Consider the following 15,326-nt stretch of genomic DNA (forward strand, 5'->3'; position numbering starts at 1 on the left):
ACTTTTCACTGAGAACTTGGAAAAAACCACGCACCTTCATGCTAAGGACACAGCTCACCATGAGCTTGTGATCCTGGAGTTGCCAAAGAACAATGCTTAACTGTTCTCTTTCTGCCTTGGAAAATATTTAATTTTGTAGAAGAAAATTTGGCAATGCCCTTCACGGGCCAGACCCTGTGCTGGATCTCTGGTCTCAAGGAGATGATGGATGGTCAGGGAATATGGGGCTTGAATGGAAGCAACTCCACTGCCAGACGAACTCAGAGGGTCTGAGCATCAGAAGCTGACAATTTTGGGGACCTGGGACTATCTCTATCTTTATTCCTTTTTCTTTAGTTTTTATTTTATACTGGAGTATAGTTGCTTTACAATGTTGTGTTAGTTTCAGGTGTACAGCAAAGTGATTCAGTTATACATGTATCTATTCTTTTCCAGATTCTTTTCCCATTTAGTTTATTAAAGAATATTGAGTAGAGTTCCCTGTGCTACACATCAGGTCCTTGTTGTTTATCTATTTTATATGTAGTGGTGTTTATCTGTTAATCCCAAACCATAATTTATTCCTCCCCCCTGCCATCTTTCTTCTAACAGTGTTTTAAATCATCATCAGACTCATTCTGTCTCTTTCTTTCTGTCTTCCCCTAAGTGGGACCATTGCTTACATTGTGTAAAAACCAGATTTGCCAGAATAGCCTGTCTCCAATAACCTCTAAAGAGTTAATCACATCATTTATCTTCCGATTGGCTCGGTCAGTTATGTAGGTTCTAGATGTTACTGCCCTTTGGAAGACAAAAAATTTAGTCGATTCATCAAAATTGATGGTGACCTGGGATGATTTGTCCTTCCTGACCAGCTCTTTTTAAACACTGGGTTCGTTTCTCAGCTTTTGTTGATGATTCATTTGACATTTAGTTTAGTTTTTTTTTTTTTTTCTTGGCTGTGTTGGGTCTTCGTTGCTGCGCGCGGGCTTTCTCTAGTTGCAGCGAGCAGGGGCTACTCTTCGTTACGGTGCGTGGGCTTCTCGTCGTGGTGGCTTCTCTTGTTGCGGAACACGGGCTCTAGGCGCGCGGGCTTCGGTAGTTGTGGCTCGCGGGCTCTAGAGCGCAGGCTCAGTAGTTGCGGCGCACGGGCTTAGTTGCTCGGCCCTTGTCTGTTCACAGGAGTATAACCACAGGAGCTGCACTGCTAGTCATACAGTCCTGGGGAGACGCTTAAACAACAGCTAAGATGGGATAAAGCAGCTCCCTCCTGGCACATAGGCTGCCTCTGTATTCTTGGGTCTTGGCACACTGTGGCATCAGCCTGGAGGCCTCTGGTCTCTGGCAAAGGATGGTAATGTCCTACAAACAGCAGACCACGCTGGCCTTTTCATTTCAGCCCTTGGAAGCAGCTCAAGAAATTAAGCTACTCCATCAGTGCATCCGTGATCCGGTCTCGAGCAGCCAACAAGGCCCATTGCTCATAGTCTGGGCGGCCTGTGGGTCTGGCCGCCATGGCAAGGGACCTGCCAGATTGAATCAGTTGATGGAGATGCTATAAAACAGGGAGGCAGGAAATTAGGCATTTTTGCTTTCTGCCCAAAGACTTGGCACGTGCCACCGTTATCCTTGAACTTTCTTGCCCTTTGGACATCCTCACTCCTAAACTGCTAGCGCCTGGAGTGAACTGGGTGTTCAGATCACAGTATCCTGTTTCCACCACCGTCGCCAACTTCTTAGAACTAAGTACAATTTTTTCTGCTTCTGTGTGCACATCGGGCATAAAAAGCCTTGCTGGGATGGGGCCATGCAGGGACCGTATGGGCCTTACTATTCCCGTGCGGCACCCAGAGCTCCGTCTTAACACAGCCAGGGGTTTTCTTTTGCCAGTAGGAGCTAACATTCATTGAGAGCCTATTATATGCTAGATATTGTACTGTGTGCTATATATGCGTTATCTCATTAAATTCACACAACAGCCCTGAAGGGTAGGGAATAATTTACAGACGAGGAAACCAGGCCTTTGCAAAACTAAGTAGATGACCAGAGTCATATTGCCAGCAAGTATTAAAACCAGGATGCAAATCTTGGTCCAGCTGACACCAGAGCCCATTCTCTGAGATAGATTTTGTGATACCAACAGCCAGGACTTAACTTCTTTGATTCCTTTGGTTGCTCTTGTTGTTTTTGGCCGCGCCGTATGTCTTGTGGGATCTCAGTTCTCCGACCAGGGATTGAACCCAGGTCACAGCAGTGGAAGCCCTGAATCCTAACCACTAGGCCACTAAGGAACTCCTTTGATCTCCTTTAAAATGGTCTTGAAAAGGGCTTCCCTGGTGGCGCAGTGGTTAAGAATCCGCCTGCCAATGCAGGGGACACGGGTTCGAGCCCTGGTTCGGGAAGATCCCACATGCCGCGGAGCAACTAAGCCTGTGCGTCACAACTGCTGAGCCTGTGCTCTAGAGCCCGTGAGCCACAACTACTGAGCCCGTGAGTCACAACTACTGAAGCCCGTGCGCCTAGAGCCCGTGCTCCGCAACAAGAGAAGCCACCGCAATGAAGAGTAGCCCCTGGTCGCCACAACTAGAGAAAGCCCGCACGCAGCAACAAAGACCCAACACAGCCAAAAATAATAAATAAATTAAATAAATAAATTAAAACAAACAAACAAACAAAGAACAGTCTTGAATTAAGCACTGTCCCCAGGCCTGTGCTTTTAAGGAAATCAGGGTAAGTTCCCCAGTATCTGAGCATTCGTCTTTCATAGTTCCTATAACAAACTACAGATGATTAGGGGAAAGAAACATTGGTCAGACGACTTTGGTTAGAATTAGCGCCAGTTTTGCCTTTCCTGTTGAGGTTCTGCAGACCAAATTACTTTGCATATTATATGAGTTTGGGTAACATTTGCATAAGTTTTTTAGCATTGTTGTTGTATGGAAAGGAAGCAAAAATTGAAAGGAGAAAAGCTAGTGAACTCTTCTTATCTTGACTTGTCTGGCACCCAGCCTTTCAGCTGAATCCTCTGGGTTCTTCCGTGAAGACTCTTCAGGAAAGGGTCTGCTCCTGACGAGGAGAACCAACTGACCATTTCTTTCTTCCTAGAATGTTGGGGTTGGATCTGGTCGTGCGGGACGACAACGGGAACATCTTGGACCCCGATGAAACCAGCACCATCGCCCTCTTCAAGGCCCATGAAGTGGCCTCGAAGAGGATTGAGGAAAAGATTCAAGAAGAGAAGGTGAGCTTCCTCAGATGTGCAGACTTTGGCCCCAGAGGTTCCATTTTTGCTTTTTTTTTTTTTGCGGTACGTGGGCCTCTCACTGTTATGGCCTCTCCCGTTGTGGAGCACAGGCTCCGGACGCACAGGCTCAGCGGCCATGGCCCACGGGCCCAGCCGTTCTGTGGCATGTGGGATCTTCCCGGACTGGGGCACGAACCCGTGTCCCCTGCATCGGCAGGCGGACTCTCAACCACTGCGCCGCCAGGGAAGCCCTTTGCTTTTGTTTTTAATGAAGGAAAAGGAGTTAAGACAACAGAGGTGGAAATGTTGTTTAGAAAATCATTCATTTCCTCGTTTTAGAAGCAAAATGTTACAAAAAGAACAAGGCAGTTTTGTATATTCTGACCTGGGAAGATTGCAAAGATAATGTATTAAGCAGAAAAGAGCAAGATGCAGAACCGTGTGTATAAAAGACTATTATTTGTGTTTCAAAAAAGAATATACATACATCTGTGCTTGCCTATGTGCAGACTAACTCTGTGGTGATAGACAAGAAACTGACAATTAATGGATGACTCTGAGAAGGAGAACTGGGTGGGAGAAAAGCCTCTTTACTCTGTAAACTTGTGTATTTAGTACATAGATCATGATTTCCAAAATAAATAAAATAGTATTTACAAATAAAGTGTTTGAAAGATTTTAAAAATAATAATTGGACAATAAATAAAGAATCAAAAGGTATAGAAAAAGAGAAAAAGAAAAAAGTCACCTATATTATGACTGCCCAAACATACTGATGTTGAGGTATATATTCTTCCAGTCTTTCTGTTCTAATGAGTAGAGGTTTCTCTTTATTTCGTTTAGTTTGTAGGTTTTATTTCTTCAGCACAGTTGTAATAACATTTCATTGTGTTTCTGGATCTAATGGCTAATCATGCCTGAAGGTGGACCTGTCCAGTGGAATCTCTTATTTGCAGTGAGAGTTGTTCCCCAAAAGAAGGATAATGAATCGTGATGTTTATACTTTTGAGGTTTACCCAGAAATTGTCGTGAGAGATGAGAACTTCTTAAAGCTACTAAAACCCTGAGTTATCATAAACTTTAGATAATATGCTCTTTAGACAGCATTTATTGAATTACTTGGGTTCAAGGCGCTTCACAGGACCGCCTTGATCATCTAAATAATAATGGTTCTATTTTTCTCACTTGATCACTTCTCCACTTACACACACTTTCTTCTCAGTAAGTGCTTCTCTCGGGTGGTCATTATATTTGGCTCCCGTTTGCAGGCCAGAGTCTTTGCTAGCGTTTCCCACTTGCTGAAACCAAGATGCTTTTCTATCTTGTCCTCTGTGTTCAGTCAATCCTGCAGAATCTGGACTTGCGGGGCCAGTCCATCTTCAGTGCCGTGCATACCTACGGCCTCTATGTGAACTTCAAGAACTTTGTCTGCAACATTGGGGAAGACGCAGAGTTGTTCATGGCCCTCTACGACCCGGACCAGTCCACGTTCATCAGGTAGTAGAGACCCAGGTCATCTTCCATCAACCTTGCAAAAATACCCAGCCTTCACCTATCTCCTCCCTGAGGATTTCTTTACTGGGTTTGAGAGGGGAAGACGGAGAAGAGGGGGAGGATTTCTAGGCAGTGGAAAATAAAACCCTTTGGGTCGCTAAGCCATTCTGAATAGCTGCTGAAACAGTGCAGTAGTAACAGTTTGTGTACTCCCTGGGTCTTAGAAATCACAGAAAACTCATCCGAACATGGTGACAGGAACAGAGAATTCAAAGGAGCATAAGAGAGGGGTGAGGGAGGGATGACTCGGCAGAGCACTGAGAATTTTAGAGCAGTGAAACTATCCTCTGTGATACTGTCATGGTGACTGTGTGTCATGACACATTTTTCCAAACCCAGAGAATGTCCAACACTAAGAGTGACCCCTAATGTAAACTGTAGACTCGGGGTAATAATGACCTCTCAGTGTAGGTTCAATGGTTATAACAATGATTGTACCATTCTGCGGGGGGTAGTTGATAAAGGGGTGGGGGCTGGGCATGGAGGGGGGCCTAGGGGAAATCTGTACCTTTGGCTCAACTTTGCTGTGAACCCAATACTGCTATAAATTAAAGACTTTAGCTTTGTTCAACCCTACAGTCATGCTGCCGCTGAGCAGCTAAGAAAACAGGCTTATTCTTGAGAAGATGGCTAAAAGTAATTACTGACAAATTATTTATTAGTTTTTAAAATAAGTTTTTAAAATAATTAATTTTTGGCTGCGTTGGGTCTTCGTTGCTGTGCACGGGTTTTCTCTAGTTGTGGCGAGTGGGAGCTACTCTTTGTTGCGGTGTGCGGGCTTCTCATTGCGGTGGCTTCACATGGGCTTCATTAGTTGTGGCTCGCGGGCTCAGTAGTCGTGGCTCGCGGGCGCTAGAGCGGAGGCTCAGTAGCTGTGGCACACTGGCTTAGTTGCTCCGCGGCATGTGGGATCTTCCTGGATCAGTGCTCGAACCCGTGTCCCCTGCATTGGCAGGCGGATTCTTAACCACTGCGCCACCAGGGAAGCCCCCAAATTGTTTGTATCTAAAAAAGAAAGCTTATTGCAGTGTGGTGCTGTGGATTCCCGGGGATGGACTTGGAATGATTCTTATTATATTCCTGACTCAGCAGAACTGAAACTTTCATACAAAGAATTTGAGATGGAACATAGACCCCAGATAGAATCTGGTAGAATCTACTGTGTCTGTGCCCGTCTTGAGCAGTGCTTGTCATGGGGCCGTACTGGGTGTACCTCAGAGAGCCAGGCTACAGCCAGGAGACCAGAGGCCGATCATTGGTGTGGTCTCAGACCCGCCTGGTGAACTTTACTGGGCTCTTCTGGGCCACCTTTCGACCCTATTAAGTCTATACAGAGAGCAGCTTCCTCCCCATTTAGGTGCTCATTGAGATTTTTTTTTTTCCTCTTCATCAGTGAAAACTACCTAATTCGTTGGGGCAGCAATGGAATGCCCAAGGAGATCGAGAAGCTTAATAACCTTCAAGCGGTCTTTACTGTAAGTCCTACCTATGTTTAACCCTTTCCTTTGTTTGCGATCTTCACAGGTGCACGTGACAGGTATATGGAACATTTAAAAACGGACACATGAAAATAACAATCAGCATGATCTCTCTAGCAGGACTGACCCACTCATTTATTCACCATATATTTATTGAGCACCTGTCAGAGGCCAGGCACTTGAGATACATCAGTGAACACATCCGATAACGTCCTGGTTCTCAAGGAGCTTTCTGTCCTAATGGGGAAGTCAGTAATAAACAGTAATCAGATAGATGAGGATGTGTATAGAATGTTAGAGGTCGTGAGTGCCTTGGGGGGATTGGGAGTTTCTGGGCTGGGGGAGGGTTGCTGTCTTAAACAGTGAGTGAGGGCAGACCTTTCAGCAAGAACTTCCAGTTGATGAGGGGGTGAGCTGTGCAGATAAAGGGGGGGACCTTCCAGAGCCACGTTACAGTTGGGGCAAAGACCGGACTAGACTTTTGTGTTGGCTTCTATGTTAATGGACTTTTCCCTCTCTGTCTCCACTTCGCCGAGGCAGGAGGTGCTGCTGTAAATGGATCGAGAGCCAGGAATGTCCTGGGCTAGAGCCTGGGGCCTGGTGACTCTCCTTTTCGTGGGCTAGGAACTTCCTTGGGATTCTCTCCCCTTTTTTGGACATCAGTGCTTGAAATGCCCTGGAGCTGCTGCCACCTGCTCTGAGCAGCCTTGGTGGGCAGGTTTTCCAGCTCCCATTAAGCCTAAAAGAGATACTGGCTTCCTTTTCTCCCTTTTACCCTTAAGCCACACCCATATTTTGTCTGCTTTTTCTCTTACCACTCTTACAGTCAGGAAAACAGAGTCGAAGGTAAAGCACCAAAGGAAGTGATAGGAAGGCGCATTGGTCCCTGCTTCCTTCCTTCCTGCCTTCCTTCCTTCATTCCTGCCTTCCTTCTTTCATTCCTTCCTGCCTTCCTGCCTTCCTGCCTGCCTTCCTGCCTTCCTGCCTTCCTGCCTTCCTTCCTTCCTGCCTGCCTGCCTTCCTTCCTTCCTGCCTTCCTGTCTGCCTGCCTTCCTTCCTGCCTTCCTTCCTTCCTGCCTTCCTTCCTGCCTGCCTTCCTGCCTTCCTTCCTTCCTTCCTGCCTTCCTTCCTGCCTTCCTTTCTTCCTGCCTTCCTGCCTGCCTGCCTTCCTTCCTTCCTGCCTTCCTGTCTGCCTGCCTTCCTTCCTGCCTTCCTTCCTTCCTGCCTTCCTTCCTGCCTGCCTTCCTGCCTTCCTTCCTTCCTTCCTGCCTTCCTTCCTGCCTTCCTTTCTTCCTGCCTTCCTGCCTTCCTGCATTCCTTCCTTCCTGCCTTCCTTCCTGCCTTCCTTTCTTCCTGCCTTCCTGCCTTCCTGCCTGCCTTCCTGCCTTCCTTCATGCCTTCCTTCCTGCCTTCCTTCCTTCCTTCCTGCCTTCCTGCCTGCCTTCCTTCCTGCCTTCCTTCCTTCCTTCCTGCCTGCCTTCCTTCCTGCCTTCCTTCCTTCCTTCCTGCATTCCTTCCTTCCTGCCTGCCTTCCTTCCTTCCTGCCTGCCTTCCTGCCTTCCGTCCTGCCTTCCTTCCTGCCTGCCTTCCTTCCTGCCTTCCTTCCTTTTTGCCTTCCTTCCTTCCTGCCTTCCTGCCTTCCTTCCTTCCTTCCTTCCTTCCTGCCTTCCTGCTTTCCTTCCTGCCTTCCTGCCTTCCGTCCTGCCTTCCTTCCTTCCTGCCTTCCTTCCTTCCTGCCTTCCTTCCTGCCTTACTTCCTGCCTGCCTTCCTGCCTTTCTTCCTTCCTGCCTGCCTGCCTTCATTTCTGCTTATTATTGTTCATTCCATCTATTAACCTCCTACCCCTATGACGAAAGTGGTGTATTACTATCCCTGCACTGACCCATCCACATCTTCATCACCTAGTAAACATCGACAAAAAAGGGCTTAGAACTCTTCCCCAAACCTCTCCCCAACACGCAGAGTATTTCCTCAGTTCTGAGATACGTGAGGGTTTTTTTCCCTGAAATTAAAAGGCGTTTATCAGTCAATGCGTACATTATTTAAAAAAAAACAACAACACATTAAAAAGGTGTTGTTGAATCATTGGTCCATCTTCTAATCAATACCGTTTCAGAATAGCTGCAATTCACCCCCTCCTCTCCTCCCCCCACCAATTAGGCCCCTCCTATATGCAAATTTCATGTCCAACTTTTTCAATGAAATAAAATGTGGTGACCGATTCTTTGGTCATTGAATATTCTACAGAAACTTCATTTATACATGACTGTATATTATTAAATAATATCAGTGTGCCCCAGTTTATGTAACCAGTCACTTAAAGTCTTTATCTTTCTATTAATAGAAACTTCACAAAACCTAGAGTAGAAATTCAAGGTGAATATCGTCATCGGTATATACTCCTATCTTGGAGACCTGAGTTAATTTGATTATAGGGGATAGATATGGATCGATTGTTTAAAAAGTAATTCTTGATTCAGTAAAGAGGCCTTGGATAGCCGTTTCATGAAAAGAATTTGAGATGCAGTTAAATCATTTCTGATATTAAAGCAAATGAGATAGGTGAGCTCTTTTGTGGGTTTACTCACCCATCCTTAGGAATACAAACAAGCATAGAGCATGAGCCCCAAAAAGACAGAGAGATTTCATCGACACATTTCTCATTAGTCAACACACACCCAGAAGCTCTCGATGGTTATCTCTCATAAAACAGATGAATAATTACAGATAGCAATGCATGTAAACTTCTGTGTTATAGTTGCCTCACAGGATTGTTTGGAAGGTGAGATGAAATATCACCAGCATGTGTAGATCCCCAGTAAATGTCAATGTCTTGTAAGTTTTAATTCCGTTTGACACTGAAACGCGTCTGGTGCTCAGATATGCCCTGGCCAGGATCTAAAGTAACAATGACAAGGGACCCCATTTTTACACACCCTGCGTAAACTGGAGACTTGAGATTGAATCCAATCTGATTTATAAATTTGAAGTAGGAGCTGGGGAATTTTTAAAAATTCTTTTTTTGAATACAGTCATTTTTCTCTGATGCTATGATACTTCTTGGGTGGATAGGGGGAAGAGAGGAGTCCTTCTGATATTTCAGCATTAGGAAGTATGCTCTGAACGGTGTTTTATTGTAGAGTGAAAAGAAAAGAGAAATGAATGTGACAGGGTGATGTAGGGTGACATCCTTTTCTGTTCTCTCTGCCCCTGTAGGACCTCAGCAGCACAGACCTCATCCGACCCCGCATCAGCCTCGTGTGCCAAATTGTCCGGGTTGGCCACATGGAGCTGAAGGAGGGCAAAAAGCACACATGTGGGCTCCGAAGACCCTTTGGAGTAGCAGGTACAGAAAGGACCCGAGATGGATGTAAGATGGTATGGCCACTGGGAAAACAGTATGGTGGGGCCTCAAAAAATTAGATTAGGATCCAGCCATCTCACTTCTGTATCCCCAAACGAATTAAAAGCAGGGTCTCAAAGAGATATTGTCACACTCACGTTTACCACAGCGTTGTTCACAATAGCCAAAGCAGCCCAGCTGTCTGTTGACGGATGAATGGATAGGCAAAATGGTCTTTCCATACAGTGGGATGTCATTCAGCCTTAAGCAGCCTGTGTCCCCTGCACTGGCAGGCGGATTCTCAACCACTGCGTCGCCAGGGAAGTCCAATGTGAATGTTTTTAATGCGACCTTGAGCGGTACATTTAAAAATGTTCAAAATGGCAAATTTCATGTTAGGTATATTTTTCCACAATAAAGAGAAAATTAAAAGAAATACAGAGAAGAGGGAGGAAGGAGAGAGGAGACTCAGAGACAGTGCAAGATGAATTTGGTTGTTAGGGCTAGTATCAGGCACACCGCGTTTACTGCCTGAAACTGCCAGGTAGCTTTTTGTGGGTTCTGTGTCCTCACCTAGATGCCCCTCCTTTGTTTCTCCCTCACTGCCCAGCACTGTGTCTTGTACACAGCAGGGCCCTCTCAGTAAAGCCTCCGTGTGACTGTTGTAATTTTCCCTGACTGCGGCTGCGTATTGATTTTAATTGAATAAAATTCTCCTGGGAAAGTGGTTTGTATGTCTAGGAAATTGGCTCTTCCAAGGCAACATTGCTTTCAAAGAGCGTCCTTGGCTTAAATCAAACTCCATAACCTTCCAGGAGGCCCTCCATTTTCCTCTGTAGTTTGTTAAATGGAGGAAATATATTTTTGGTATTACACCGACACTTTGGTCCCTAAGTAGTTTTGAAAGCCATCAATTCTGCCCCTGGAACGAGGGCCCAGAAACTGCACGTTTTCAGGGTTGACCTGTGGGTTACGTGGCTGGTGAGGCAGCCTTTGTACCCCAGGAGGCTGTGTGCCTCGTGCATCCCTTGAACGGCCTTGCACTGCACCTGCTCTCAAGGTTGGCCAGGCTCTGTCTAGAGGGGACAGCACTACTTCCTGATAGTGAATTGAAATAAAAGCCCAGAAAAGGCAAGGAACCCTGGCCCAGGACTGCTTAGCCATCTGTAGGGCCGTCTATTCTTTCATAAAAGATTTCAGGAATATTCAAGGTCGTTGTCTTTCAAACTGGTCCATAGAGATTCAAACGTCAAGCTCGAGGCTTTTATTTGCTCTTCCCTTTCAGGGTGTGTGTATGTTCATTCAGGGCGTGGAGATTCATTTACTTTGAGCCTTGATGCCAAGCCCCAGAAGTTAGGAGTAACTAGATGATGTCATTCACAAATGAACTGCCTATTTGGGGGTTCAAATACAAATTCTCCAGTGCGCGCGCGCGCAGGTGCACGCATGCAATGTTTTCAGGGGTCTGTTAAGGGCTGATAGCAAGTTGATGTCATGCCCTGCTTTCTACAGCTTTCTTTCACTACCTTTATTCATTCCCAAGCCTTATGCACTATATGTTCGGGTTGATTTGAGAAAGCATTTCCTCCCTTGTCTTTCGTTTTTCTAATGATTATTGTCTCATATCTCAGTCTTTCTTTTAATCGCCAAACGGATTACCTGTGGTGTGGATCGTTGGTGTGTGTTTTATGGCTAGATTGTAATTTGTTAACCGAGGAGTGGCTTCTTGCCATGGCCCCTGCCTAACCTCAGCAGCTGTAGAGTGAACGGCCCACTTATTAGTTCTCTAGGCAGCAGGCATAGTTAGGTTAAATGGTTTGGCCCTGTAATCACTGGGTTCATACCCTGGCTTTACCACTTAAACTTCTGACCTAGGGAAAATTACCTACCTTTTCTGTAGTCAGTCTCCTCATCTCTTAAAGTAGGGCTAATATTAATATTTGTATAAATAAGATAATCCATGCAGTAGGGTTACAACAGCGCTTCCTTAATAGCTCTTACCAGGCATCAAAGACCAAGTCACTATATGGTCTTCTAGTCTGTGCTGTTCGTGCCCTGGCTGCCCTTCATTTATGTGGAAACCAGGTGAGAAAATGTCAAATCAGAGGGACGGTGGCCCACTGCAAGTCTTGAGTTCCTCTCCCAGGTCTTTATTCTACGGACACTCCTGCCAAAAAAAAAAAGAGTGTTCTCTGGGTCTTGGAATGCAGGCTTACTAAAAAGGGTCGGTGTCACGTACTCAAGAATTCACCAACTTGGTCTAGTAGAATGTTTTAAAGGAGGTTGTCTGCAGGGTTGATCCAAGAATACCCAAGCCCCTGCCTGAGCCCCTGATGAATTGATCTTCTGCTAGGCTGGGGACACCGGGAGTCATCATTGGCAAAGAAATAAAAGCAACGTCCCTGCTCGCTCTCGCTCTCTTTCTTCCTCCAGGGTTCTATGTTTGCTGATACTGTAATTTTCCATAGTTCCTCGCTGAGGCCTGAAGCAGTTGGTTTCTTTAATTCAGCTTTGTCTTTTTCCTAGTGATGGATATTACCGATATCATACATGGGAAGGTGGATGATGAAGAAAAGCAACATTTTATTCCCTTTCAGCAGTAAGTACTGTGGCATTATCCCAGGTGACTTGAGACCTGGATTAGACCTTTGGATGGTGTGTTAGAACCAGGTGCTAGGAACCTTTTGCCCAGTTAGAAAAGGAAAAGCTCTTAAGCGGGAAGATTGTCAGAGCGGAGCTGACAGAAGACTATTCAAAGTCTTCATGTGGCACTCCATTAAGAGGGTAACTGAACTTTCCTGATTCTACAGAAATGACCAAAGGAACATAAGGGGCAAACCTACCAGATTATGGTGCCACTTAAATGCCAGAAATGCCAACGTTTATCTGTACTTTGTCCTATGGAACAGGTATCACAGAGGACGAGGAATCGAGTAGAATAGCACAGGGCTTCTCAGACTGTAACCTGCACCTGAATCACCTGGGATCTTGTTAGAATGCAAAACACGACCTGGTGGGTCTGGAGTCTGCATCTGACAAGCTTTTAGGTGATGCTGCTACTGCAGGTCTGGGGATCACACTTTGAGTAACAAAGGTTTAGGAGATGCGAGAGTGAAGGGTAGACTAATCCTTGTTTTCCTGCAAGCGGAGGGAAGCCAGCCTGGGAGTGCGTGGAAGGTTTCCCCGCAGAGCTGCACTCAGCTCCCCATACTGAGTCTCAGGAGCTGGAGCCCCGGGTGGGCCACTGGGGGACGTTGGAGAGCTACTCTCTATCCCCGTAACGCTGAAGGAGCGTACGTGTGAACATCATGACTGGCTCGTACTCCAGCAAGCATGCGCCACTGACCTCGCACAGGTGGCTGGGACGTTACTGGATCTGACTCCTAACAGGGCAGTCGTGTCAGTGAGAAGAATTGATTGTCTCGGCCACCACAACAGATCAATATGACAAACCGAGAATTCCAGAAACCAGCCCAAGGATATTTGAGTTAATACGTGATTTTATTAGTAATAAGTAATACGGTTATATATATATTTTAATTATTTTAAAATAATTTAAAATCAGTGGAGAAAGATAAACTCTGCAAAAGACAGTGTTTGAGAAAATTAGCTAACCATTTAAGAAACATAAGTTAGATCCTCATCTCCCACCTTATACCACTGTAAATTCCAGATGGTAACATATGTAAGTGTAAGAGCCAAAAATCTTAAAGTACTATAGGAAAACAAAAGTTTTATACGATGTGATGTGTGGGAGGCCTTTCTGAGTCAGACACCAAAGATTTGCCTAAAGAAGAAAAATTGATAGGTTTCGCCACACAGAAATTTTAGACAACTTATACATAGAAAAAATTTAATAAAATCTTTGCAATGTCTATGAAAAAGAATAAATATTTCTAAATTATAAGGAATTAATACAAGTTCATAAGGAAGTCAGAAGGAAACATACACATGCAAAGAAATGGCCTATAAATTCATTGAGAATCAATGAAAGGCAAATGAAACAATGAGGTTTAGTTTTGGGGTTGACGAAGTTTTAAAAATATATGATATCCAGCGTTCAGTGGGTATAAAGACTACTTATAAGAATATAAATTGTTACAATGCATTAAAAACCTTAAAATTTAGAAATTTCAAAGAATATACTCCATAATTAACAGTGATTATTTCTGTTGGTGTAACTCTAGGTGATTTTGCCCCCTTTTAGTTTAACTGCTTACTATTCTTTCTACAATAAATAGGTATTATATGTAATTTAATTTAAAATCTAAAAATCCTTATCTTTCATTTTAAAGTCCAGCACTTTTGGATAAGTTTCTAAACATAATAGTATAAATAGTTTGTGCTAAGTAGTACTTCCCTTCTCATCCAGAAGCTGCTATTAATAATTTTTAAAATATGTACTTATGTAGCATCCTACCACCTATACACTGACCCTCCAAGAATATGGTGAGGTAAATATTTTATGTAGCTTAGTGCTAGTGTGAATTATGACACAACTTTCAAATTCACGAATGCTGCTCCCAGTGTAAATACGTATATTTAAGTATGTTAAATAAGTGCGATATATTAAATTAATGCGTATAATATATTAAAATATATAATTTTATATTAATGCATTCAATTAAATTATTTCATATATTAAACCAACTATATTACAATATCTTATGTAAATATAATAAATATTAAATAAAATACATAGCATAAATGTGAATATATAAATACATAAAATATAAATATACTTGTGATAAATAGAAATAATTTTCATATCCATGAATGTTGTTTCTATTATATATACATATATTATAATTATGTCCTATGTATATATGTATAATATATGTATATTTTATATGTACATGTGTACTAGGAGCAGCATTCATGGATGTGGGAGTTATATGAAATATAATAATATATATAATATTATATATGTTTCAATATATATGAATTATCGGGGCAGCATTCATGGATATGAAATTTATTCTACTCCATACAAATAATTTTATAAATGTATATAAAATAGGAACCACATTATGGATGTGAGTTATCTCAAATGTGTGTCTCTGTATCTGTCTCAATTTCTGAGGTGGGTTTCTTCTTTGGTTATGTGCCTCCCCGCTTACTTTCTGAACCAGCTCTTACCTAAGCAGCCGTGCTGAAACAGTGAGCTTTCAGACTGTCTCCACCGTATAATAACACAAGCTTTGAGTCTCCAAGGAGCCCAGCCCTAATTTGATTACCACTCACTGTGTGGCCAACAGCCACTGTGCAGCTTTCACGATGCACATCACAGCCTCTGGCATTGAACTCCTAAGATTCATGGCAAATGCTTTCGTAACTTACCTCGAAAGCTTTGTATTATATTGGGAGAGTTTTATGCGTGTATCCTGCTAGTCTAAGAGGGAGTCATTTGAAAACAACTCAGACTGTCGCAATCCCACTTTTCAGGAACATATTGCAGAATGCTTCCCCCCTATTGTCAGGGTACAGGTCTGAACCCTGCAGAGAAAGCTGGCCTGTGTGTCGTGGGCAAGAGAAGGAAACCACAGCAGAGAAGACTGGCTGCCGTTGTCCCGCGCCCGGTTGATATGTAGTTATTGATAGCGCTTGTGCTTTCCATAGAATGGGGGCTGTGTTTGGCTCTTTGATCCCCCTGTACGAGCCTCAGCCTGATGTGATCTTTAAAGTGGCTCTTGTTTGCTGGTGGCTGTGCCATTGCAACCCTAAACA

General features: G+C 44.0%; 1 protein-coding gene across 1 annotated transcript in view; it reads left to right on the forward strand.

Annotated features, from left to right (window-relative positions):
• The first annotated feature begins 2,930 nt into the window (after positions 1-2,930).
• LOC132427561 (dedicator of cytokinesis protein 5) overlaps positions 2,931-15,326 on the forward strand; it is a 110,091-nt gene continuing 97,695 nt past the window's right edge. Inside the window, exons 1-5 of the mRNA XM_060015190.1 lie at positions 2,931-3,220; positions 4,563-4,720; positions 6,171-6,252; positions 9,473-9,602; positions 12,126-12,198. Coding sequence (XP_059871173.1) covers positions 3,086-3,220; positions 4,563-4,720; positions 6,171-6,252; positions 9,473-9,602; positions 12,126-12,198 — 578 coding nt within the window. The 5' untranslated portion in view covers positions 2,931-3,085. The remainder of the gene's footprint in view (positions 3,221-4,562; positions 4,721-6,170; positions 6,253-9,472; positions 9,603-12,125; positions 12,199-15,326) is intronic.

This window comes from Delphinus delphis, chromosome 6, assembly GCF_949987515.2.
Source record: "Delphinus delphis chromosome 6, mDelDel1.2, whole genome shotgun sequence".
NCBI classification, from domain to species: domain Eukaryota; kingdom Metazoa; phylum Chordata; class Mammalia; order Artiodactyla; family Delphinidae; genus Delphinus; species Delphinus delphis.